The 27,397-nt window shown below is 46.8% G+C and overlaps 1 protein-coding gene across 1 annotated transcript in view; it reads left to right on the forward strand.

Annotated features, from left to right (window-relative positions):
- Positions 1-27,397, forward strand: part of kst (spectrin beta chain, non-erythrocytic 5 kst) — a gene marked incomplete at its 5' end in the record, with an annotated part of 87,127 nt that overhangs the window by 41,535 nt on the left and 18,195 nt on the right. Inside the window, 15 exons of the mRNA XM_028320934.1 lie at positions 3,386-3,498; positions 4,136-4,209; positions 5,114-5,240; positions 5,741-5,915; positions 6,648-6,749; positions 8,053-8,163; positions 9,895-10,069; positions 12,533-12,721; positions 13,189-13,316; positions 13,952-14,091; positions 14,757-14,905; positions 16,186-16,394; positions 25,109-25,270; positions 25,830-25,978; positions 26,545-26,731. Of these exons, the coding sequence (XP_028176735.1) occupies positions 3,386-3,498; positions 4,136-4,209; positions 5,114-5,240; positions 5,741-5,915; positions 6,648-6,749; positions 8,053-8,163; positions 9,895-10,069; positions 12,533-12,721; positions 13,189-13,316; positions 13,952-14,091; positions 14,757-14,905; positions 16,186-16,394; positions 25,109-25,270; positions 25,830-25,978; positions 26,545-26,731 (2,190 nt within the window). The remainder of the gene's footprint in view (positions 1-3,385; positions 3,499-4,135; positions 4,210-5,113; positions 5,241-5,740; positions 5,916-6,647; positions 6,750-8,052; positions 8,164-9,894; positions 10,070-12,532; positions 12,722-13,188; positions 13,317-13,951; positions 14,092-14,756; positions 14,906-16,185; positions 16,395-25,108; positions 25,271-25,829; positions 25,979-26,544; positions 26,732-27,397) is intronic.

The raw sequence follows: 27,397 nt of genomic DNA on the forward strand, positions 1-27,397 counted from the left end.
AAGATACAGAAGGTGGCCGAGCAAAACTATAGGTGATTTTTATTGTAGTTCATTCATTCATTAAGCTTCACCAGTTCTCAAGGGATCTGCAGCACGAGCGCGAGTGGATCGCGCTGAAGATGCAGCAGGCGGCTGAGCAGAACTACAGGTGAACTTCATTCATTCGTTCATTCATTCATTCGTTCATCTTCACCAAATACTAGAGACCGAAACACGAGTAGGCCGTCGAGCAGAATTACAGGTGAACTTCATTCATTCATTCGTTCGTTCATATTTGCAATCACTAGAGACCGAAACGAGGTGCAGCAGGCCGCCGAGCAGAACAACAGATGAGTTGGTCGTACATCCATTCATCTGCATTTGTTTCTAAAGACCTGCAACCAAGATACAGAAGGTGGCCGAGCAAAACTATAGGTGATTTTTATTGTAGTTCATTCATTCATTAAGCTTCACCAGTTCTCAAGGGATCTGCAGCACGAGCGCGAGTGGATCGCGCTGAAGATGCAGCAGGCGGCTGAGCAGAACTACAGGTGAACTTCATTCATTCGTTCATTCATTCATTCGTTCATCTTCACCAAATACTAGAGACCGAAACACGAGTAGGCCGTCGAGCAGAATTACAGGTGAACTTCATTCAAGTCAAAGTCAAAGTCAAAATTTCTTTATTTGTTTGGACTAATAAATAGTTCTTACAAATCGTCATTTTGCTCTTAAGGAGCCTCTACATGTCTCATAATCTTTTTACCCTACCAGCGCTTCGAGACCAACATTTGGCAAGTGCTGAGAAGAAGCGCCGCAACAAACTCAGTCACCACTGTCTGCCGGTTAATATAAATAAATATAAATAGTAGTAGTAGGTACATTCGATTCAGGAGCAGTTCACTGAATTTACCATGCATTCTTGTATGGTGTATCTTATAAGAATGGGTATACAAGATTGCGTGGTATATTAAACAAAGTAGTGACGTGCTAATATGTAGACTTACATATTAAGATACTAGTAGAAATGACTCGCATACATAAATTTGAATAACATTCATTCGTTCATTCATTCATTCGTTCATCTTCACCAATCACTAGAGACTGAAACATGACCAAAATGTGACGTATTTGCAGAGGGGTGGAGTACGTTACTAGCAGAATGTTTGGGTTACTGTGAAAATAATCGCATCTGATTTATGTACTTTTCCTAAATTAAGTAAAGTTAAATTGTTTTTAATTACTTAAATGTTATTCTGAGCTTTGTTACGTCTTGTTTGAATAGTGTAATTGGTACTACCGTTCTATTCATGAATAAATAAATAAATAAATAAATGAGGTGCAGCAGGCGGCCGAGCAGAACTACAGGTGAACTTCATTCATTCATTCGTTCGTTCATTAAGCTCCACCAGTTCTCAAGGGATCTGCAGCACGAGCGTGAGTGGATCGCCTTGAAGATGCAGCAGGCGGCTGAGCAGAACTACAGGTGAACTTCGTTCATTCATTCATTCGTTCATTCATTCGTTCATCTTCACCAAATACTAGAGACTGAAACATGAGGTGCAGCAAGTAGCCGAGCAGAACTATTGGTGATTTGGCTGTTCATTCATTCATTCGTTCATTAAGCTCCACCAGTTCTCAAGGGACCTGCAGCACGAGCGCGAGTGGATCGCGCTGAAGATGCAGCAGGCCGCCGAGCAGAATTACAGGTGAACTTTGTTCATTCATTCGTTCGTCCACGCGTTAATATTTTCGTTCATTTGTTCAATCTTCCAATCAATAAATTTTTAAAATCTTTCATTAAATTATTAATTTCTTCACTCGTTCTTCCGTTCAATAGAGCAATTCATTCTTATGTCCATTCATTCGTTCAATCAATTACTCGTTCATTTATCCATTTAGACACAAAATAGAGTAGCATATGCAAACAGTCCGGAGTTTTTTTTTATTTAAAATGATTGTTAGATAATATTAATTAATCTAATCGCATTGGGGTCACCTGTAATTGAACTATTTTGTAATAGGGCCCTATGTTTTCCCCTGAGTCTAGTAATGTGTCTCTACCTATTTTTATGTAAATCGCTCAGTTAATAAATATTTGCGTACTTGTGTTCATTGTCATGGCCTGTGTGTACTCACTTGTTTTCTTACAACACTGTTTACTCATTTTGCCGATCTTGCCACAGCCGTTACAAAATAGTACCTTTTTGCTTCTGCAATCTTTCATTGAGTGTCCTTGTTTTCCACAGCTCCAGCAGCAAGTATTTGTGTTGTAATTGTGTATGTATGATGCCGTCTCCTTGTGTTCTTGATTTATGCTTGTTTCGTGGTGATCATTTCGTGGTTTTCTTTCTGTGAAGCTAGTTTGACGTTCTGCTGTGACGTTCTCGTAGTCGTTTGCCAGTTGTATCAATTTGCTTATCGAGTCGACTTCTGATTTCTTGATATAAAACTTGTATTTTGTGTTCATGTTTTCGTAGATTCTATTTAGTTCTTCTTCTTTTGACATTTTTGCGTATCTGCGCATGAGTGTTTGTATTTCAATCAGGTAGTCTGTGAATTTTTGGCGGTAATGTTGCCTATAATTCACTATTTTAGCTAACAGGTCACTGTCACAGCTCACAAATGTCAACGTGAAGAGTTCTATGAATTCGTTCCATGTAGTAAACGAGTTTTTATTAGAGGGATAGCGACGCGCCCGGTTCGCGTCCCGAGACTAGTTTACGTATCCGCGAGAGGGGCGGCGCCCTGTGCGAGGTTTAGCAAGTGTTAGTTTGGATACTTATAAACTAGGGGGGTAGGATGGTCCGCTCACCAAATCGGTAACCGAGGTCAACGAAGTGGGGGTTCGAGTACCAAAGGTAAAAAGGCTTGGGACCTACGTGGCGAGTGGGGAGGAATCCAGGAAGGGTGGCAGCGGGATTGCTACCGCAGGTCGGGATTGAGTAAAGCATGCACTCGGTAAGGATTGGAATGTGTATACAGGCAACGATGGTTCGCTCGTGTCACGGAAACCGCGCGAGCCGAAAGTCCTATCGAGCCAGGTTAGTGGGAACAGTGAGGGTAGCTATTCGCTAGGGACTCTTGCGTAATTAGCCGTAGACGCGCGCGCGATCGTCTGGCTGTTACGATGGCTCCCGAGCGAATGCTAGGCGCCCGCGGTCGCCGCCGTCTCTTATATTAGCTCGGTCCGTGCGGCGTGCGGCCGCGCAGCCGTAGGGTTGTCAAAATCTCCGCGCTCGGTGCTAGGGCTGTCGATGCGTCGCAAGGCGCGTCACAAAGACAAACATAGTAATGCCCGTTTTCACCATCGATACCTAATTTTTAAGTGACCCGTATGGTACATACATAATATGAATTATAAGTCTCACATTTATAACATTTATATAAATTTTGTTGCCCACAGAGACCTGTCAAACCTCCAAAGCAAGATCCAGAAGCAAGCGGCCTTCGAATCAGAACTGGCCGCCAACAAGGGCCGCATCGACGACGTCGCAAACCACGGCGAAGAACTCATCGGTGAGTGCTGACAACCCTAGTAAAGCCCGGTCCGTGAGCACGTAGAATTTTGTCTAATGACCCCAAGCTACCCATCCTTATCGCTCGCGCGTAATTATATTGCTGTCGCGACTGTGCGACGGGCGCCCGCAGTCAGTGTGCGAGCGCGACAGCAACATAATGTACGTGCTCGCAGACCAGATGATCAGAGAGCTCGTTGAGATTTCTCCAGCCCTGACTAAATTAGTTTTTACTCTAAAATTAGCAGGGCAACCTATGGAATCCTGGTTATCTCATCAAAGTACCAAACTTTCCATCCAAATCTGTTGTGGAAAGGCAGCTTTAGCTATGATTATTCTGCAACTTTAAGAGTAGGCGCACACCGTTGATTTTTAGTTGGCCGATAGTTGTGCCCGTTTTTAATTTGTATGAAGAATCGGCCAAATCGAATCGGCGTAGTGTGCGTACTCCCATACATGCCCATACTGATCAACTGCCCGACTAAACTATCGGCCGACGAAAAATCAACGGTGTGCGCCTACTCTAATATCACACAAAAACATAAAATATGATTTGTCATAAACTCTAGTTCTGAGGAGTAAAAGTGATTGGTGTGGTAAATGAAACAATTTTTATAATTATTGGTTATATTCTACAGAAGCGAACCACTACGCCGCTCAAGAAATCACTGAGCAAGTGGAAGAACTGGAGAACCAATGGAGAGAACTGCAGGTATGATTGTCACATTTCATTTTAATAGGAAGCAATTTTTAAGCTCTTCGAGCAGCACTTAGGGCCCTCGTCCGCGGCGACTTTTTGTCGCGCGTTTCGTAATAACATTGCTTTGCGTTAGTCGCATTTGCAACGCACTACAGTTCCTCCGTGGTTGAGGATTCCGGGTGAAGCTCGCTTCCACCTTCGGCCTGATCGTCACTTACCATCAGGCGAGATACAGGCCAAGAGCTTCCTCGTTGTGGATAAAAAAAATGCCAACGCGCTACTAGACTGTATCGATGCAAACGCGCGACCGTGTCATTATGACATCGGGGAGACAACGGAGGGAGGGTTAGGACCATAACAGACGGTGAAACGCAACTGCAACGAAACTGCAACTGCTAGTTACTTTTGAGTTGCATCTAAGTTTCTGCCATAGCGTCCGTTGAGAGACCACACATGACGCGACCAGTTTGAAACTTTCAGTTTCATTCATCAGAATCATCAGAAAGTTGCAGTTTCGTTGCAGTTGCGTTTATGTGGGCGAGGGCACACAGATAGCGACCTTATTGCGATTACGACTGTATCGATGGAACCGCGCGACAGAATCGCTACAAAAAGTCGCCGTGGACGAGGGGCCTAAAACATGAACCGATTGCGTGCTCCCGCGGAAACTAAACTACATTTTAGATAATCATAATCATTTATTGCTTCATAAGTGTACACACGGCCACACTGTTAACTATCAATTTCCGTTTTTGCTCTCGCTCTAATCAAATGGCGATTCTTAGCGATAGAACGAGATGACATGACTGGCAATGGGCAGTTAACACTGTTGCCGATAGTACATAGGTGGTGATCTTAAACTAAAAGTCTCAACTTATGACCATGTTGACTAAATGAAGTGTTTATGTTTGTACAGGCGGCCGTGAAACTCCGCCGTGAGCGGCTCCAACAAGCCTACCAGGCACGCGTGTACCTGCGTGGCCTGGACGACTTCACGGCCTGGCTCGACGACGTCGAGGCACAGCTGCTCAGCGAGGATCACGGTCAGTTGCACCTCTCACTCCTAGACGTGTCCAGGCAGCCGTGAGCTCCGCCGTGAGCGCCTAAAACAAGCCTACCAGGAGCCTGGACGACTTCACGGCCTGACTCGACGACGTCGAGGCACAGCTGCTCAGCGAGGATCACGGTCAGTTGGACCTTAACCACCTCTGTGGTCTAGTGGCAAGACCACCTGCTTCAGGTCCCGGGTTCGATTCCCAGTGGGGGCAGATTTTTCTGTTCTAATCTCTGTTACTGTATTATAATCTCCTGAATTATCATACAGTTCGCTCTCCAACTCAATATTGTGCGTACATGGTCCTTCGAGCCGGATTTTATCCAGTGAACAAGTCTTATCCACTGAACTAATCTACATTTGCATTTTCAATTTTTGTCCATGATTAGCAGAAACGAGTCCCATAATATTCGTTTAGTGGATTAAAAATAAAATTCTATTTTTTCATCCATACTTGTGATTGAGAATGAACTTTTTTATCATCCGCAGGCAAGGACCTAGCGTCAGTGACAGCTCTCCTCAAGCGCCACACGCGCTTAGAACAGCAAGTGGGCAGCAAGAGCGAGACAGCTGCACAGCTCGCCGACACGGCCCGACAACTGGCCGACAGCGGACACTTCATGGCCGACGAGATACTGGACAAGGCCGACAGCGCTGTTAAGAGGTTAGTTGACAGTCCCTATAAAAAATGATGTCAGCATATCAAAGCAAAGCCGATATAACTATTGGGTAGTCGTTACTGTTAACTTCGCTCACGTAACGGCTGGTTCACACATGTCTCCGTTTTACTGTTCCGTTTTATCGTGTACTGTTTTTTTTTCGTCGATGTATGTATTACTGTATACAGAATACTGTGTCATGTGTGAAGTCGCTCATACAACTACATACGCCATCGACGAAAAAAAAACGTACACGATAAAATGGAACAGTAAAACGGAGACATGTGTGAACCGGCCGTAAGATACCATTGTAGCGACATCTATCGACATGCCACTACAGTCATCACCCAATAGATGGCGCTGACCTACGCGCCTACAATCCTGAATGGCGGTATCAAAGTTCTCCGCTTTGACTAAACCGAGATGGTTGATAAATTAGATCTTGGTCTCCGAGCACAGCACGGAAGAAAGAAAGGAAGTGATTCCACCTTAGCTAGCTTCCATATTGTGGTACTAGTAGGGCCCAAAAGAAAAGTAGACATGTAAAGTGCCCTTTTTCACTGTATTTGACGTTCATAAGTGCCAGTGGTTAAATTTGAATAAAATAATTTTGATTTTGTGAAACACACACTAAAATCATACGAAAACTTTTATTCCGCTCGTGTTCCTTTTTTTAAAACTGTATAAAGACTATTCTTTGCAATTCCTTCTTTAATCGCATCCCGTTTCTTCCCTAGATACCGGCAACTACAAGAGCCCATGCAGATCAGGCGTGACAATTTAGAAGACGCTGCGTTGCTGCACCGCTGGGAAAGGGACGCCGACGAAGAACTCAAGTGGTGAGTAATATACATACTCGTAAAGCCCGGTCCGTGAGCACGTAGAATTTTGTCCAATCACCCCAAGCTGCCCATCCTTATCGCTCGCACGTAATGGGGATGTTGCCTGGGTCAAAAAGCAAGAGTTTTAATTAGTCCGTCAGTTAACTTATCAAAAAATACTCTACACGTATTTTTCACTTTTTCAAACTAATGAAAATTTAAAGAGATAAAGCGCCCCAAAGTTCATAAGAAGAGGCCCGTGACGTCAACGCTTGCTTAAAAATGCCGCACGTTGTGACGTCGTGCGCAACTTCAACGCACCATAACTATGTAATTATTTGTTAGATTGACAAATAAAAATATTTATGCGATTTGTCGCGAAACTGATCAACGACGTACTGTCCTGCCTCAATGGCCTCTTGGGATGAAATGGCCGAGTGTAGTGGTGCAGTGCGTTACATTCTAAGTTTTTTCGTTTCATTACAACAATGGTCGAAACGAAGACCCAGGGAAATTATACTTTTGACCTGGACAAGAACTTAACTTCACTTTATTTTCTTCCTATAAGTATTTGACATTTAAAGTTTTTATTTTCCGATAGCCAAACGTTTCTCAAATGTAAAGAGAGTGCTATTAGAATTAAATTACGCTTCAATTTGTTATAATGAGCCTTCATTTTGGCAAACAACAGTAATGGACATAACAAGGAAATTAGAAAAACGACTTTTCATTAAGTTTTTCTACGGTATTATTTGTAGTTTCTGCTATTGTAATAGCAAAAACAAATAAAACTTTTGATGAACTTTCCCATAAAAATAGTTTTATACAGATAGATATAAAAAAACATGTGTTCGCCTGCCTGGACACAGAAAATTTACTGTTTCGGCGAAATACCCTTGAAAGAGCTCATTATGCCGATTCTGGATCAATATATCACTGTTGAGAAAAAGTAGAGTTAACAGAATACTGATATCGCTAGCTGATATATGATATATGTTCAGCAATTTTGCGGAGTTATTGAGTTAATACAAATGAATAGGCCATCTTCATAGAAACGCACCGAGCGCGGTTTGTATGTGAGCGCGCGTCAATACGTATGCGGCGCGCACGCACACACTGACAAAATTCGGCGCAACACCCCGCTAATCCACGCTAAATGATGACCTACTCATTTGCATTTACTCTGGTTACAGATAAAATAACCTGGATGTAAAGAAAATATTAGCTATTTTCTTTACATCCAGGTTATTTTATCTTTACTCTGATTTAAATATTGCACACACTAAGTCAGGGTATCTCAATTGTTTTTCTGCCCTAACAGGCTGAAGGAGCGCGAGGCGGCTGTGCTATCGGAGGAATACGGCAACGCCTTAGCCGAGTCGCAGGCGCTTCTCAAGAAACACCTCGCGCTGGAGGCAGAAATTATCGCCAGGTGTGTATACAAATTTATATTTTGCTAGCTTCTTCCAGTGGGAAGCTTTGCTAGCTTCTTGTGGGAGTGTGATCTTTGGAAACTTGAACGTGATACAATGCTTAATTCAATACAACATACATCTTTTTCCGCAATTTATTACACCGATCTTGTCGCGACAAGGAAAAATTTCCGTGCTTTTAAGCGATTTTGTGAAAAATATTATTGGCAGGTAGTTGCTAATTGCTCATAAGATAGGCCCCCTTAATTTAATTTATTGTCCGTGGTGCATAATCTTTTCTTAAAGGTTTTAAACCTTTGTTTGTCACCTGTCATCCGCTTTGCGATGGAGGGAAGTCGAACCTTAATTTCGAACTCCTCCTATGTTCTTCTGATTAATTTCGTTGCGGGTCCAATGACAGTTTAACTTTCCCCCGGGACAAACTTGACCTTCATTGGTTGGGTTTTTGTGGCGGTCAAGCTGTAGATCCTGGCTACACAGGAGTTGCAGTGGTGGGAACGAGAGGTGGGAATAGTCCCGTTAGCTTCTTCCAGTGGCGTAACTACTAAGGGGCTAACCCCTTTTTTACGTCGGGAAATGCTTTTCGCATACCCATTGGTCGATGGGGACGGCCACTGGGTTATGTGGGACTCACCCCGCCTACGCACTAAAGGCGGAGCCTACCCACTAAAACCCGACGGTTTCCACCAGAGCCCAAACGGAGCCGCGAGTTACTGTCCTAGTTGGACATTCGTCCGCAGCTCCGCCTTAGGCTAGAGGTTGGCTCACGAGCGAGCCTCTCTGGCTCCGAGGAGTCCGAGGGAACACCAAGGGGCTAGCCCCTTAGCTAGCCTAGGCGTCGCAGTGCCCTAGGGCAGCGGTTCCCGAATGGTGGTCCGCGGAACCCTGGGGTTCCGTGGAAAGGCCGCAAGGGTTCCGTAAAAAATATTATCCCACGTTTCATGACCGACGTTGTTCGCTCGCACAGACTTGTTTACGCACAAGGGAGGGGCAGGGCGTGCGGGCGGAGTAGTACGGGGGTTCCGCTATGAAAAGTATAATCAATTAGGGTTCCTTGGCAAAAAAAATATGGCAAACCCTGCCCTAGGGCCCTCAAGCTCAGAGATCTCTCGAATCTTTACCAGAAAATCTTAATCAAACTGAACTTTATACAAAATTTCTCCCATTTTCAAAATAAATAGAGAAAAAATTTGAAAATTATACCTAGGAAATTGCCCTAAATTCTTTCTGTAGGTTGTGCGCGTGACGCGTGCACATATTTTTTTTTTTCTACCAAACGCACTCATTTTCTTTGTCCTGTACCTACTGTTACAAATGTTATAACTTTGTGTTAATAAATTTCTTAAAGGTTTTAAACCTTTGTTTATCACCTGTCATCCGCTTTGCAATGGAGGGAAGTCGAACCTTTATTTCGAACTCCTCCTATGTTCTTCTGATTAATTTCGTTGCGGGTCCAATGACAGTTTAACTTTCCCCCGGGACAAACTTGACCTTCATTGGTTGGGTTTTTTGTGGCGGTCAAGCTGTAGATCCTGGCTACACAGGAGTTGCAGTGGTGGGAACGAGAGGTGGGAATAGTCCCGTTTGTGTTAATAAAGTTTTTTTATTTCAAAAATAAAATAGCGATAAAATCTCACATTACTCGTAGTATAATTAAAGGTCAATATTTACCTGAGTTCTTTGGCTACTATGTATGTTAACACATCGTCATCATATTTATTATCCAACAGAGAATCAACAGTGAAAGGCGTGTGCAACCGCGCGGCACAACTATGTCGGCGCGGACACTTCGCGTCTCAAGCGCTTGACAACTCCTCCAAAGCGCTGCTGGCCGCGCTGCAGACGCTACTTCACGCTGCTGCTACCAGGACACAGAGGATTAACGAAAGATGCGAACTGCTGCAAGTAAGTTGACCGGGAAAGATAGAATGTCCCTTTTGGGTTCAACTGCACCCCTCATAGGCCAGACTGCTCCCCTCCTAGACTAGACTACTGTCCTTCCCTTTGGGCTAAACTGCTCCCCTGGCCTCAAATGTCCTCTCCTTGTTCCCCCTGATCCAAACTGGCACTTTCATATTCCCGCTAGCATAAACTGCGCTCTCCTTGTTCAAGGAAGTAAATTAAACCCTTTAGCCAGACTACCCCACTAGGCTAGACTGCACCCCTCCTGGGCTAAACTGCACCCCTTCCGAGCTAGAGTGCTTCCCCTGGGTTAAACTACTCCCCCTGTCCCAAACTGGTACCTCCTTGTTTCCCCTGCCCACTCCTTGTCAAACTGCCCCCTCTTCCCGGGTTCAAGAGCTGGGTATGTCCAAGCCACTGTGTCTCAAGCGCTTGACAACTCCTCTAAAGCGCTGCTGGCCGCACTACAGACGCTACTCCACGCTGCTGCTACCAGGACACAGAGGATTAACGAAAGATGCGAACTGCTGCAAGTAAGTTGACCGGGAAAGATAGAATGTCCCTTTTGGGTTCAACTGCACCCCTTATAGGCCAGACTGCTCCCCTCCCCCTCTAGACTAGACTCCCCCCCCTTATACTGTCCTTCCCTTTGGGCTAAACTGCTCCCCTGGCTTCAAATGTCCTCTCCTTGTTCCCCCTGATCCAAACTGGCACTTTCATATTCCCGCTGGCCCAAACGGCGCTCTCCTTGTTCAAGGAAGTAAATTAAACCCTTGAGTCAGACTACTCCCCTAGGCTAGACTGCACCCCTCCTGGGCTAAATTGCACCCCTTCCAAGCTAAAGTGCCTCCCCTGGGCTAAACTGCACCCCTTCTGAGCTAGAGTGCCTCCCCTGGGCTAAACTGCACCCCTTCCGAGCTAGAGTGCCTCCCCTGGGCTAAACTGCACCCCTTCCGAGCTAGAGTGCCTCCCCTGGGCTAAACTGCACCCCTTCCGAGCTAGAGTGCCTCCCCTGGGATAAACTGCACCCCTTCCGAGCTAGAGTGCCTCCCCTGGGATAAACTGCACCCCTTCCGAGCTAGAGTGCTTCCCCTGGGTTAAACTGCTCCCCCTGTCCCAAACTGGCCCCTCCTTGTTTCCCCTGCCCACTCCTTGTCAAACTGCCCCCTCTTCCCGGGTCCAAGAGCCGGGTATGTCCAGGCCACTTTGCGTCTCAAGCGCTTGACAACTCGTCTAAAGCGCTGCTGGCCGCGCTGCAGACGCTACTCCACGCTGCTGCTACCAGGACACAGAGGATTAATGAGAGATGCGAGCTGTTGCAAGTAAGTAGATCTATCCCACTTCCCCTTGAGTCAGACTGGGCTATAATGTACCTCTTCTGGGTTCGACTACCCTCTCCATGGCCAAACTGCTCCTTCTGGCCCAAAATTGGCCCTCCTTGACATGGTACAAACTGGCCGCTCCTTATCCTTCATTCAAACTCCTCTTCCCGAGTCCAAAAGCTGGCTACGTCCATGGAAAACCACTTCGTGACGCAGTGGATTAGCGAAAGATGCGAGCTGCTGCAAGTATGTGCTGTGATAGCCTGCCAACCTTGGCTAGAATGTCTCCTTTTGTATGACTGTATCCTTCATAGGCCAGACTGCTCCCCTTCCCCTCTAGACTAGACTACCCCCCCCCCCCTTANCTGGCCGCGCTGCAGACGCTACTCCACGCTGCTGCTACCAGGACACAAAGGATTAACGAAAGATGCGAGCTGTTGCAAGTAATTGTTGTAAAAAGTTGGGTAGTACTACCCTCCCCCCCTTGGGTCAAATTGCCTCCCTGGGCTACGGGACGATTCCCACCTCCCGTTCCCACCGCTGCAACTCCTGTGTAGCCAGGATCTACAGCTTGACCGCCAATAAAAACCCAACCAGTGACGGTCAAGTTTGCCCCTCTGGGCGAGACTGCCCTGTCTCTTGGACTACTCTGGCCTCTCCCCTGGGATAAGCTGCTCCCCCTCTTTCAAATTCTTTATTTAGTATGTGGGCCTTTTCCAGGACGTCCCAATATAGCTTGCTTTACCACCAGTTCGGGACGAAGAAGTGGCGGAAGAAACAATCAGACTAAATTATAAATATCCTGCGAACTGCCTAAGGCGGGAATCGAACCCACGACCTTTTGCTTGCCGGGCGACTGCTCTTCCATCTGAGCTACTTAGACACTGGATGAACCAATCGAAATTTTCAAGTTCAATACGCTGTTGCGGCCGCGTTTGTTTCATTAATGTTGGGTAGTACTACCCTCAAATAGCAGGGTAGACTAGCCCCCTTGGCTAGACTATCCCCCATGGCCCAAAAGCTAGATAAGCCCATGGAAAGGCGTGTACAACCGCACTAAGATACTCATCATACAGTGCCTTTCATCTTCTGGAAATATCTAAGATATAAAGAAAACTTCTAAATAAGTACCTTTGTTCCACAGCTGACATCAGAAATATCAGAAGCAGCTGCCTGGCTGGCTGAACGGCGAGGAGCTTTGGTCTCCCCAGACGTGGGTCGCGACGAGGAATCTGTTTTGGCACTGGCCAGGCGACTGGACGCACTGCAAAGAGAACTACAGGCATTTGACTCAAATGTATCGAAGCTGGAACGCGGCGCAGCTGCCTTAGCGGTAAGTGGTCTAGAAAACAAAAACCTGAATCGCGGTGACGAAGTTTTTCGCCCGCCCTTTATATACCCCTGGGGTATCCCAAGTCTTTAGAAGGTGTTCTTCCTTGTTGCGCCTTCAAAGAGGGAAGAAAGGAAGGGATTCCAGCGCTAAGCGTGGTCACCCATCCTCTTCTAACCAGTATTAAGGGTTCCCTAAGGTAAGTCAGAGGTTTCCTTCAAAGTGGGAAGAAGGGAAGGGTATGCATCGTGTATAGCGCGGTCACCCATCCTCTTCTAACCAGTATCAAGGGTTCCCTAAGGTAAGTTAGAGACTTCCTGACTCCACTGGTACTGATGCCTTGATACCTGGTCACCCATCCACTAAGTGAAACATTATTTTGAACTTAATTGCCTTGCAATAATAAGGTTCAACATCAATCAACATTTTTAACCTTTGCTATCAGCACTAAACAAGTATTTCTTCTCCAGACCCGCGAGCCATCCGACCGGGCGTTGGTAGAAGAGCGCCTGTCCGAGCTGAAGGCCAGCTATGAAGAAATGAAGCTGCTGTCAGCCAAGCGGCAGCAGCGCTTGCAGCAGAGCTTGAAATACTTCAAGTGAGTGTGACCTGCTATCCATTATTACCTTGATTTGATTGATAACTATTGAAACCACGGCCTGATGATGCATTGTGTCTTTTTTTCTCCACCTTACTCTTAGCTTATTAGTCCCTGAAGGAATTCTCTAGCTATATTACCACATCTCCAGGCCTGTGGCCTAAGTTCGTGAACACGCATGAATGTCTGTGTATCGCTACATATTTACTAAAAAAAAACTCGAGGGAAAGGGGGACACTTATCAACTTTTATCATTAATTTTATCGTTATAGTTCATTCAGCGTATAAAAGTGATTGTGATACTTCTATATAGTGAGGCGCTCCTTTTAAACCTAATTGATATTTTTTAGAATCGAGAATATTTTCTTAAAAAATCTAATCTACTTTTTATTTCCTTTCTGATCAAAATTATATCTACGAATTTTCATTATCTGGATATGGAATAAACGTTGGTACACAATAAATCACAAATAATTAAAACATTATGCATTTTATTGTATAAAAACAACAAATAACAATAACAAACAACTCGTGGAGAAATCGCATAAATTCAATCAGCAATCGAGATAAGTGGTCAAAAATCTCAACTTGGAAAGCGATTCGGATAATAAATCCCAATGTCCTATCCTTCTCAGGTTCGTCCAAGAGTGCGAGGAAGTCCAGGAATGGATCAGCGAGCAGATGTCTGCGGCCGCCAGCGAGGAGTACGGGCTGGATGTAGAACATGTGGAGACTCTGCAGCAGGCCTTCGACAACTTCCTCGCGCAACTGCACGGTCAGTATACTGCTGTACTGTATTATAGTGGACTGTACTGTATTATAGGAGACTGTACTGGTACATAGTAGACTAAAATGAACCATAGTGGACTGACAGGATACTTAAGTGGACCATAGTAGACCATTATGTACCGTAGAAGATCGCATTGAATTGTAGGAGACTGATAAGATTCCTGGCGCAACTGAACGGTCAGTATGCTGCTGTAATGGGTTGTACTGGAAGATAGGGGACTGTACTGAACTACAGGATTCTGTACTGACTTCCTGGCACAGATGCACGGTCAGTACGCTGCTAAGGGACTATACTGTAGCATAGAGGACTGTACTGGACTATAGGAGACTGTACAGGACCATAGGGGGCTGTACTGCACCATAGGAGCCTGTACTGACTTCCGCAGCTGTAGAGGATTGTACTGTGTCTGTGTCACAGGGGTGCGTTCTAGTCCTCAAAGAGACTAAAATTAATTATAGCGGACGGTAGAGAACCATAGCGGACGGTACTGTAGCAAAGGAGACTTTGGTGTAGCAAGCAACCCTGTGGTGAGCAATAAATACTACAATAGTACTGGACCATTGTGGACAGATACTGCAGTCTGCAGTACTTCGTACTGAATAACATACCACACATCACAATTTATTTATCATAAAATATTAATTCCACAGCCAACGAAGGCCGCATAGAGGCGGTGTGTGAGAGTGGCAACGCCCTTTTGGAAGAAAACGCGCCTGAAGCAGACAAGGTCAAGCAACGCGTGGAGGATACAAGAGGACTATGGGAGGACTTGAAGGAACTGGCACTCGCTAGGCAGGAGGTAAGTTGGTCAATATTTAAGTATTTTGAGATAGCCTATAGAACGTCATAGTGTAAAATCCGGTCGCCGTACAGATGTAATTACGTCCAATGACCCCATACCTACCCATCCTTATCACTCGCACGTAATTATATTGTTGTCGCGTCTGTGTGGCGGGCAGCCGCAGTGAGTGTGCGAGCGCGACAGTAATATAATTACACGCGAGCGATAAGGATGGGGTCATGGGACGAAATTCTATCTGCTCGGCGACCGGACTTTAGTCGCCTCTTGAAAAAAACAGCAGAAGCAGAAAAGGTCAAGCAATGCGTGGAGGACACCAGAGGACTATGGGAGGACCTGAAGGAATTAGCACTTGCTAGGCAGGAGGTAAGTTAGTCGACATATAAGTAACCTACAGTACGTCACAGTGTATGTGCCCTCATAGAAGAGAACGCGCCGGAGGCTGACAAGGTCAAGCAACGCGTGGAGGACACCAGAGGACTATGGGAGGACCTGAAGGAACTGGCACTCGCTAGGCAGGAGGTGAGTAAATAAACACGTTTTTTGCTTGAGATGGCCTTCCTTACTTCCTCTTTAGCCATATTCGACAAATCATTATAGTGTAGGTAGTCGCTCTCTAATAAAAGACTGCTCAAAGATAGCCCCGTTCACCATCCCTGTGTAGTGTCAAGTAGGCTACTCATTACTTAAAGTCACGAGTAGCAAGGAAACTATGACACTAACAAAACTTTGATCACTTGAGTTTGAACGTCTAAATCAAGAAGTTACTTCTTAGAACTTTACTCGAAGATTGTGAAAGAAGCCCTTACGCCATTACACTCGTAATACATGATACATTCTTTCTTTCTTTGACATTATTGTTGTTAAGAATAAAAATTGACACTTGAAAATTTTGGTCCTTCGAGCCAAATTTGTACCATTGACCATTTTTTTTATCCACAACGAGGAAGCTCTTGGCCGTATCTCACCTGATGGTAAGTGACGATCAGGCCGAAGGTGGAAGCGAGCTTCACCCGGAATCCTCAACCAAGAACTGGCTATCTTACCTCTAACTTAGGTAAGATGGTGGTAGCTAGCCAGGCGGACTTAGAACAAGCCCTACCACCAACCAAACCGAACAGAAAAATCTGCCCCCACTGGGAATCGAACCCGGACCTCTGCGTCTGAAGCAGGTGGTCTTACCACTAGACCACAGATGCGGTTGTTATACATACATGTACTTCCATAGTCCCTCAATTCATCCGGCCTCTGTATTTCATCTATCTTGTTTACCTTCCCAGGCCCTAGCAGGCGCTCGCCAAGTCCACGAGTTCGACCGCTCCGCAGACGAGACGGCAGCCTGGGTGGCGGAGAAGGAAGCATTGTTGCCAGACGCAGGCGCGCGGTCACGGACTGAACTGCACGCGCAGAAGCGACGTCTTACTGCACTGCACGCTGATTTGGACGCTATACGGGCGAGACATGCTGGACTGAAGGAAGAGGCTGCTAGGTAAGTGGATATTAAGTGAGAGAAAGATGCTGGAAAGACAGAATAGGAAAGAGTGAGAAAGGGAGATAGTTGCACGCTCAGAAGTGACGCCTTACAGCGCTGCATGCTGATTTGGACGCTATACAGGCGAGACACGCTGGACTAAAGGAAGAAGCCGCCAGGTAAAACACTCGTGTACTGTATATTGCTTTAGCACGTCACACGCGTCAAGGAGCGAGTAATGCGAGCACGCCTTTCAAACGAGCACGCTGGTATCAGGAGAGAGAAGAGAGAGTGACTTATTGCATTGCATGCGGATTTGGACGCTATACGGGCGAGACACGCTGGTTTAAAGGAAGAGGCTGCTAGGTAAATAAATATTAAGTATGTGAGAGAGAGATAGAGAGAGAGAGACGAGCACGTGAGAGAGAGAGTGACTGCACGGGCAGAAACGACTCTCTACTGCGTTGCATGCGGATTTGGACGCTATACGGGCGAGACATGCTGGATTGAAGCAGGAAGCCGCAAGGTAAAACACACGTCCACGCCTTTCAAACAAACTCGCTGGCCTTAGGAAAAAGAGACAGAGAGAGCTGCACTCGCAGAAGCGAAGTCTCACTGCGTTGCACGCTGATTTGGACGCTATACGGGCGAGACACGCTGGACTAAAGGAAGAGGCTGCAAGGTAAGTGGATACTGAGTAAGAAAGAGAGAAGGAGACTTGAGGGAGAGAGAAAGAGAGAGCTGTATGTACAGAAGCGACGCCTTACTGCACTGCACGCTGACTTGGACGCTATACGGGCGAGACACGCTGGTTTAAAGGAAGAGGCTGCTAGGTAAATGAATATTAAGTGTGTGTGAGAGAGAGAGAATAGGATAGAGAGAGAAAGAGAAATAAGAGTAGGACGCTCAGAAGTGACGCCTTACCGCGTTGCTAGCTGATTTGGACTAGCGTCCAAATTACGAGCGAGACACGCTAAAGCCTGGTCCGTGAGCACGTAGAATCCCGTCCAATGACCCCAAGCTGCCCATCGCGTCGCACAGTCGCGACAGCAATATAATTACGCGCGAGCGAGAAGGATGGGTAGCTTGGGGTTATTGGATGGGATTCTACGTGCTCACGGACCAGACTTTAGTCTTAAAAACTATGCTGCTAGGTAAGTGAAATTGACGGTAGTTCAAGCAAGACAGTCAAAATAGCGCGAGACGCATGCACTGCACGTCGCGCTGGCTGCACGAGCACGTCTCCTGAATTCAAGGACATGTTTGTGTGACGAGACGGCAGCCTGGGTGGCGGAGAAGGAAGCATTGTTACCGGACGCAGGCGCGCGGTCTAGGACAGAACTGCACGCGCAGAAGCGACGCCTTACTGCACTGCACGCTGATTTGGATGCTATAAGAGCACGACATGCTGGTTTAAAGGAAGAAGCTGCAAGCTAAAACACTCGTGTACTGTATATTGCTTTAGCACGTCACACGCGTCAAGGAGCGAGTAATGCGAGCACACCCTTCAAACGAGCACGCTGGTATCAGGAGAGAGAAGAGAGAGTGACTTACTGCATTGAATGCGGATTTGGACGCTATAAGAGCGAGACACGCTGGATTAAAGGAGGAAGCTGCTAGGTAAGTTATTAAGTGAGTGAGCTAGAGAGAGAGAATAGGGGATAGAGAGTGAGGGAGAGAGAAAAATAGCTGCACGCGTAAAAGAGACGTCTTACTGCGCTGCATGTGGACTTGGACGCTATAAGAGCAAGACATGCTGGTCTTAAGGAAGAGGCTGCTAGGTGAGTGAATATTAAGTGAGAGAAAGATGCTAGAAAGACAGAATAGGAAAGAGTGAGAAAGGGAGATAGTTGCACGCACAGAAGCGACGTCTTACAGCGCTGCACGCTGATTTGGACGCTATACGGGCGAGACACGCTGGACTAAAGGAAGAAGCTGCTAGGTAAATGGATATTAAGATAAGATAAGAAGATAAGCCAGGTAAAACACACGTGTACTGTATAGTGCCTTAGCACGTCACGCGCGTCAATGAGCACCCTAGTAAAGCGAGCACGCCTTTCAAACGAGCACGCTGGTATCAGGAGAGAGAAGAGAGAGTGACTTACTGCATTGAATGCGGATTTGGACGCTATAAGAGCGAGACACGCTGGATTAAAGGAGGAAGCTGCTAGGTAAGTTATTAAGTGAGTGAGCTAGAGAGAGAGAATAGGGGATAGAGAGTGAGGGAGAGAGAAAAATAGCTGCACGCGTAAAAGAGACGTCTTACTGCGCTGCATGTGGACTTGGACGCTATAAGAGCGAGACACGCTGGGCTGAAGGAAGAAGCTGCTAGGTAAGTGGATATTAAGTGAGAGAGAGATGCTGGAAAGGCAGTACAGGAAAGAGTGAGAAAGGGAGATAGTTGCACGCGCAGAAGCGACGTCTTACTGCGCTGCACGCGGATTTGGATGCTATACGAGCACGACATGCTGGATTGAAGGCGGAGGCTGCTAGGTAAGTGGATATTTAGTGTGTGTGAGAGAGATAGAGAAATAAGACTAGAACACTCAGAAGTGACGCCTTACCGCGTTGCTAACTGATTTGGACTAGCGTTCAAATTACGGGCGAGACACGCTAGTCTTAAAAACTATGCTGCTAGGTAAGTGAAATTGACGGTAGTTCAAGCAAGACAGTCAAAATAGCGCGAGACGCATGCACTGCACGTCGTGCTGGCTGCACGAGCACGTCTCCTGAATTCAAGGACATGTAAGTGGCGAGACAGTAGCCTGGGTGGCGGAGAAGGAAGCATTGTTGCCAGACGCAGGCGCGCGGTCACGGACCGAGTTGCACGCGCAGAAGCGACGTCTTACTGCACTGCACGCTGACTTGGACGCTATAAGGGCGAGACACGCTGGTTTAAAGGAAGAGGCTGCTAGGTAAGTGGATATTTAGTAAGAGTAGGATAGAGAGAGAGAGAAAGAGAAATATGTTTGTGCAGAAGCGACGCCTTACCGCACTGCACGCTGATTTGAATGCTATACGGGCTAGACACGCTGGACTAAAGGAAGAGGCTGCTAGGTAAGTGGATATTTAGTAAGAGTAGGATAGAGAGAGAGAGAAAGAGAAATATGTTTGTGCAGAAGCGACGCCTTACCGCACTGCACGCTGATTTGGACGCTATACGGACTAGACACGCAGGGCTCAAGGAAGAAGCTGCAAGGTTAGTTACTAAGCGAATGAGCTAAAGAAAGAGAAGAGTGGATACTGAGTAAGAAAGAGAGAAGGAGACTTGAGGGAGAGAAAGAGAGATAGCTGCATGCACAGAAGCGACGCCTTACTGCACTGCACGCTGATTTGGACGCTATACGGGCGAGGCACGCTGGATTGAAGGAGGAGGCTGCTAGGTAAGTTATTAAGTGAGTGAGCTAGAGAGAGAGAATAGGGGATAGAGAGTGAGGGAGAGAGAAAAATAGCTGCACGCGTAAAAGAGACGTCTTACTGCGCTGCACGCTGATTTGGACGCTATACGGGCGAGACACGCTGGATTGAAGGAAGAAGCTGCAAGGTGAGTGGATATTAAGTGAGAGAGAGATGCTGGAAAGGCAGTACAGGAAAGAGTGAGAATGGGAGAGAGCTGGACGCGCAAAAACGACGTCTTACTGCGCTGCATGCTGATTTCGACGTAATAAGAGCATGACATGCTGGTCTTAAGGAAGAGGCTGCTAGGTAAGTGGATATTTAGTGTGTGTGTGAGAGAGAGAACAAGAGAAATAAGAGTAGGACGCGCAGAAGCGACGCCTTACCACGTTGCTAGCTGATTTGGACTAGCGTCCAAATTACGGGCGAGACACGCTAAAGCCTGGTCCGTGAGCACGTAGAATCCCGTCCAATGACCCCAAGCTGCCCATCGCGTCGCACAGTCGCGACAGCAATATAATTACGCGCGAGCGAGAAGGATGGGTAGCTTGGGGTCATTGGATGGGATTCTACGTGCTCACGGACCAGGCTTTAGTCTTAAAAACTATGCTGCTAGGTAAGTGAAATTGACGGTAGTTCAAGCAAGACAGTCAAAATAGCGCGAGACGCGTGCACTGCACGTCGTGCTGGCTGCACGAGCACGTCTCCTGAATTCAAGGACATGTGTCAGACGAGACAGCAGCCTGGGTGGCGGAGAAGGAAGCACTGTTACCGGACGCAGGCGCGCGGTCAAGGACTGAACTGCACGCGCAGAAGCGACGCCTTACTGCGCTGCACGCTGATTTGGACGCCATACGGGCGAGACACGCTGGACTAAAGGAAGAAGCTGCAAGGTGAGTGGATATTAAGTGAGAGAAAGATGCTGGAAAGGCAGTACAGGAAAGAGTGAGAAAGGGAGAGAGCTGGACGCGCAAAAACGACGTCTTACTGCGCTGCATGCGGATTTGGACGTTATAAGAGCACGACATGCTGGGCTCAAGGAAGAAGCTGCTAGGTAAGTGGATATTAAGTATGTGTGTGTGTGTGAGAGAGAGAGAGAGACGAGCAGGTGAAAGAGAGAGAGACGAGCAGGTGAAAGAGAGAGAGGGAGAGAGAAATAGCTGCATGCTCAGAAGCGACGCCTTACTGCTCTGCACGCTGATTTGGACGCTATAAGGGCTAGACACGCTGGATTGAAGGAGGAAGCTGCTAGGTAAAACACTCGTGTACTGGATATTGCTCTAGCATGTCACACGCGTCAAGGAGCGAGTAATGCGAGCACACCCTTCAAACGAGCACGCTGGTATCAGGAGAGAGAAGAGAGAGTGACTTATTGCATTGCATGCGGATTTAGACGCTATACGGGCGAGACTCGCTGGATTAAAGGAGGAAGCTGCTAGGTAAGTTATTAAGTGAGTGAGCTAGAGAGAGAAAATAGGATAAAGGGAGATAGATAGGTAAGTGAATATCGAGTGAGAGAGAGATGCTGGAAAGACAGAACAGGAAAGAGTGAGAAAGAGAGAGAGCTGTATGTACAGAAGCAACGCCTTACTGCGCTGCACGTGGATTTGGACGCTACACGGGCGAGACACGCTGGTCTAAAGGAAGAGGCTGCAAGGTAAGTGGACACTGAGCGAGAAAGTGAGCAAAAGAGAGAGAGAGAGGGAGAGAGAGAGCTGAGAGAAAACTTGGAAGCCATACGCGCAAGGCAAGACACTCAAGGATGAAGCTGCTAGGTGAGCGAAATGACGGTAGTTCAAGCAAAACAGTCAAAACAGCGCGTGGTCAAACTAGCTCAATTTTATCAAGCGTATCAAGCTTCATGAGGCAGCTGCCAGGTAAAAAATAGTGACACGCGTGCACTGCACGTCGCGCTGGCTACACGAGCACGTCTCTTGAATTCAAGGACATGTGTCTGACGAGACGGCAGCCTGGGTGGCGGAGAAGGAAGCACTGTTGCCGGACGCAGGCGCGCGGTCGAGGACCGAACTGCACGCGCAGAAGCGACGCCTTACTGCACTGCACGCTGATTTGGACGCTATACGGGCGAGACACACTGGATTAAAGGAAGAGGCTGCTAGGTAAATAAATATTAAGTATGTGTGAGAGAAAGAGAAATAAGAGTAGGACGCTCAGAAGTGACGCCTTACCGCGTTGCTAGCTGATTTGGACTAGCGTCCAAATTACGGGCGAGACACGCTAAAGCCTGGTCCGTGAGCACGTACAATCCCGTCCAATGACCCCAAGCTGCCCATCGCGTCGCACAGTCGCGACAGCAATATAATTACGCGCGAGCGATAAGGATGGGTAGCTTGGGGTCATTGGACGGGATTCTACGTGCTCACGGACCAGGCTTTAGTCTTAAAAACTATGCTGCTAGGTAAGTGAACGTAGTTCAAGCAAAATAGTCAAAATAGCGCGAGACGCGTGCACTGCACGTCGCGCTGGCTGCACGAGCACGTCTCCTGAATTCAAGGACATGTGTCTGACGAGACAGCAGCCTGGGTGGCGGAGAAGGAAGCATTGTTGCCGGACGCAGGCGCGCGGTCACGGACTGAACTGCACGCGCAGAAGCGACGCCTTACCGCGTTGCACGCTGATTTGGACGCTATAAGGGCTAGACACGCTGGACTGAAGGAAGAGGCTGCTAGGTAAGTGGATATTAAGTATGTGTGAGAGAGAGAGAGAATAGGATAGAGAGAGAGAAAGAGAAATAAGAGTAGGACGCTCAGAAGCGACGCCTTACCGCGTTGCTAGCTGATTTGGACTAGCGTCCAAATTACGGGCGAGACACGCTAGTCTTAAAAACTATGCTGCTAGGTAAGTGAAATTGACGGTAGTTCAAGCAAGACAGTCAAAATAGCGCGAGACGCGTGCACTGCACGTCGTGCTGGCTGCACGAGCACGTCTCCTGAATTCAAGGACATGTGTCAGACGAGACAGCAGCCTGGGTGGCGGAGAAGGAAGCACTGTTACCGGACGCAGGCGCGCGGTCAAGGACTGAACTGCACGCGCAGAAGCGACGTCTTACTGCACTGCACGCGGATTTGGACGCTATAAAGGCGAGACACGCTGGACTGAAGGAAGAAGCTGCAAGGTGAGTAGATACTAAGCGAGAAAGAGAGATCAGGAGAGAGAAGGAGAGAACTGCACTCGCAGAAGCGACGTCTTACTGCGCTGCACGCTGATTTGGACGCTATAAGGGCGAGACATGCTGGACTAAAGGAAGAAGCTGTAAGGTAAGTGAACACGTTGGTTAAACGACCTAGCTGATCAAAAAAGTTGATCAAATCGTGATAGAAGAAAGAGGATCAAGAAACTGCACGCGTAGAAGAGATATCTTACTGCACTGCACGCTGATTTGGACGCTATACGGGCGAGACACGCTGGATTGAAGAAGGAAGCCGGCAGGTAATACATACGTCCACTACACGTTGTCATAGCACGTCGTGCTGGTCGCATGCTAAACTCCCCGATCAAAGGAGTACTCCAGTCAAATGAGTGCGCCTTTCAAACGAGCTCGCTGGCCTAAGGAGAAAGAGACAGAGAAAACTGCACGCGCAGAAGCGACGTCTTACTGCACTGCACGCTCATTTGGACGCTATACGGGCGAGACACGCTGGTCTTAAGGAAGAAGCTGCTAAGTAAGTGGATATTAAGTGAGAAAGAGATGCTGGAAAGGCAGTACAGGAAAGAGTGAGAAAAGGAGAGAGCTGGACGCGCAAAAACGACATCTTACTGCGCTGCACGCTGATTTGGACGCTATAAGGGCGAGACACGCTGGGCTTAAGGAAGAGGCTGCTAGGTAAGATGACGGACTAAAGCAGCGGTTACACAGGCGTCTAGTACATGGAGCCTTAAGGATACGTCACCAGACACATTAGACGACGGATTCAGCTGACTTAAATGCAAATCGACTATAGCATTAGGGCTTAGTTAGGAGGCAAATTTTATAGTTTTGTACTGGTCGTAGAGTGGTGATTTTATACCCAGCTGAACCGGATGCATTGCGCAAATGATAGGTCCTCGCCCACGGCGACTTTTTGTAGCGATGCTGTTATTCCGACTAAGCAAATTAGGTAGATGTTATTTAAATTTTAATTAATAATAAATTGACTTGTGTAAACATTTGCATGCTGGTTCGTATCTGGCGAATGTGTCCTGCTCCATTTCATTATGTAACATCTAATGTACCACATTCTGCAAATAAAAATTTGAATTTGAATTTGCAGTCGCGCTGTTAGTAGCGCGTTGGCATCACTTATGTAGTGCGTTGCAAATGCGACTTACGCGCGTTAGTAGCGATGCTGTCGCGCGTTTCGTAAACGCTGTGAAAAATTTCGCCGTGGGCGAGGGTCCGAAGAGAAACCAGTAAATATTTATGAATGACTAGCGGCCGCCCGCGACTTCGTACGCGTGGATCCCGTTTTACCCCCTTCTTCTATCTTACGCGGTTTAGATTTTTTCATACAAATGTTTTTTCCCGCTAACTCCTGTTCCAGTGGGAATTTTGCTATATACTGTTGTAACTAAGCTTTAAGTTGACTAACATACCTGCATGCAAAATTTTAAGCGTCTAACTTAAGCGGTTTAGATTTTTTCATACAAAAGTTATTTCCCGCTTACTCCCGTTCCCGTGGGAACTTTGCAATATCCTGTTGTAACTAAGCTTTAAGTTGACTGAGATACCTGTATGCCAAATTTCAAGCGTCTAACTTAAGTGGTTTAGATTTTTTCATACAAATGTTTTTTCCCGCTAACTCCCGTTCCCGTGGGAATTTTGCAATATCCTGTTGTAACTAAGCTTTAAGTTTACTAAAATACCTGCATGCCAAATTTCTAGCGTCTAACTTAAGCGGTTGAGATTTTTCACACAAAAGGATTTTCCCGCTAATTCCCGTTCCCGTGGGAATTCCTAAGTATACTATAACCTGCCCAGGAGTATGAAGAATAATTGTGCTAAGTTTCGTTAAAATCCGTCGAGTAGTTTTTGTTTCTATAAGGAACATACAGACAGACAGACAGAAAGACAGACAGACAGACAAAAATTTTACTGATTGCATTTTTGGCATCAGTATCGATCACTAATCACCCCCTGATAGTTATTTTGAAAATATATTTAATGTACAGAATTGACCTCTTTACAGATTTATTATAAGTATATAGATTCGATAATACGATTCCAGAACTTAACACACTCTTAAAAATCAATTTGTGTTACAACCATGCATATTCTTAATTTTGAACTTGAACTCACTTACATTTATGTTTTTGACACTATTTCTGTCTACCCGCAGACTGGGCACAGCATTCCCCGACGCCAAGGAGCACGTGACAGCCAAGCTAGAAGACGTTTCGGAAGCGCTAGAGGCGCTTGCAGCGAGAGCAGACCACGCGGGCACACAGGTCGAGCTGGCGGAACAACTGCAGGCTTACTTCGGGACCTACCAGGAACTGCTGTGAGTATTGAAAGAAGAAAGGAGTGCAGGTGTTGAGGATGCGCGTAAGAAAAAAGAAAGCGCTCTTACCGCATCGGTGCGCGCCCATCTGAACTTAGAACAAGTGTAACCCCTCGTGTGATTCGTCTGTTAATCATCTCTTCAGTGAAAGAGATAGAAATGGACTCTATCTGAACGACTTTTTTGATTGACATATATTTCCGCGTGCTATTGTAATTGTGCTGCTTTCACAAGCAGCTATCTACGTATGTAGTCACTTACGGCTGTAACAACACAGCTGAAACGCCAGACTGTAAGGCCGAGTTGCACTACCTTATTTTAACCGTAACAATAACCGGTGCTTTTTGTTTGGAGTTTGACAGATGTTTGACGTTTGTCAAAGTTAAAGTAAGATGGTGCAACCCAGCCTAAGTGTGGTATCTTGATATGGGCATATTTTCTACAAAAATGTTGGCAGACGTGCTGTCGGCTACTTTAAAAAAAAGCGAAACCCGTGTTTCTCTATATTGCCATGTTATATCCTTTTCTAAATGTGTGTCTAACCAACCCAACTTTCCAGTGCGTGGACCAACGAGATGATCGCGCGCGTGACGGCCGCGGAACTGGCGCGCGACGTGGCCGGAGCGGAGAGACTGCTGGCGAGGCACAAGGACATGCGAGCGGAGATCGACGCCAAAGAGGATGACTTCCAGAGGCACTACCACGATGGTGAGTCTTAAGTGGTTGCAATAGGAGCTGTTTTACGTCAAACATTAAGTCTATTGTGCTATCGACTGTATCCTACTAAATGCGTGCGAGTGTAATCGATCAAAAATGTAATCTTTTGACACCGCGTCAAACGCAGGGTGATGCATAGAGGTATTTTAATGACGATGAAAGTTGAGCAAGCGTCTTGTGTAATATGTGTAAATTGGCAGCAAAATTTTACACTACTTTACCACGACAGTGAGTCAAATTAATCCATAGTTGTATTAGATGTAATTTTGCATCAACAAAAACACGCCTACAAATCCAATGATGTGAGCATACAGTGATTGTACTCAACTAAAGAGGGCTATCGTTTAAGCGATCACCAGTTGGCGCCACTGTAGAGTAAGGTCACTGTCACTTGTTAGTGGCGAAGACAGTAGCGCCTACTGGTGAGCGCTAAAGCGGTAGGAGAACTTACTTATTAGGTGGCGCCACTGTAGAGTTGGGTCATGTTAATCGCCAGTGGTGCCAATTACTCTTAAGCACAAAAACGACAGCCCTTATTGCATTTTTTCTTTTTCCAGGCGAGAAACTAATCCACGACGGCCACTTCATGTCGGCGGAGATCGAGGAACGAATGAGCGTCCTACGCAGCCGCCGCGCGCAGTTAGAAGCCGCCTGGGAACGACGCAGCACCGTCTACGCACAGCATTTGGACGCATTGCTGTTCAGACGGGATGCCGACGCTCTGAGTGGCTGGATAGAGAGCAGGTATGTACAGAGAGAGAGAGAGTAGGTATAGAGAAAGAGAGAGAAAGAGACGCGCGCCGTTAGAGGCCGCCTGGGAGAGACGCAGCACCGTCTACGCACAGCATCTGGACGCTTTGCTGTTCAGAAGAGACGCTGACGCTCTGAGTGGCTGGATAGAGAGCAGGTACGTACAGAGAGAGAGAGAGACAACGGTACATATGGAGAGAGAGAAAGAGACGCGCGCAGTTAGAGGCCGCGTCGGAGCGAGCACTGTCTACGCACAGCATCTGGACGCATTGCTGTTCAGAAGAGACGCTGACGCTCTGAGTGGCTGGATAGAGAGCAGGTACGTACAGAGAGAGAGAGAGCTGGTAGACATAGAGAGAGAGCAGGTATAGTCTGGTCTCTGAGCACGTAGAATTTTGTCCAATGACCCCAAGCTACCCATCCTTATCGCTCGCGCGTAATTGTATTGCTGTCGCGCTCGCACACTCACTGCGGGCGCCCGTCGCACAGTCGCGACAGCAATATAATTACGCGCGAGCGATAAGGATGGGTAGCTTGGGGTCATTGGACAAAATTCTACGTGCTCACAGACCGGGCTTTAGACATAGAGAGAAAGAGACGCGCGCAGTTAGAAGCCGCCTGGGAGAGACGCAGCACCGTCTACGCACAGCATCTGGACGC

The sequence above is a fragment of the Ostrinia furnacalis genome, unplaced genomic scaffold (assembly GCF_004193835.3).
Source record: "Ostrinia furnacalis isolate ACB-3 unplaced genomic scaffold, ASM419383v2 OfSCF7462, whole genome shotgun sequence".
Taxonomy (NCBI): domain Eukaryota; kingdom Metazoa; phylum Arthropoda; class Insecta; order Lepidoptera; family Crambidae; genus Ostrinia; species Ostrinia furnacalis.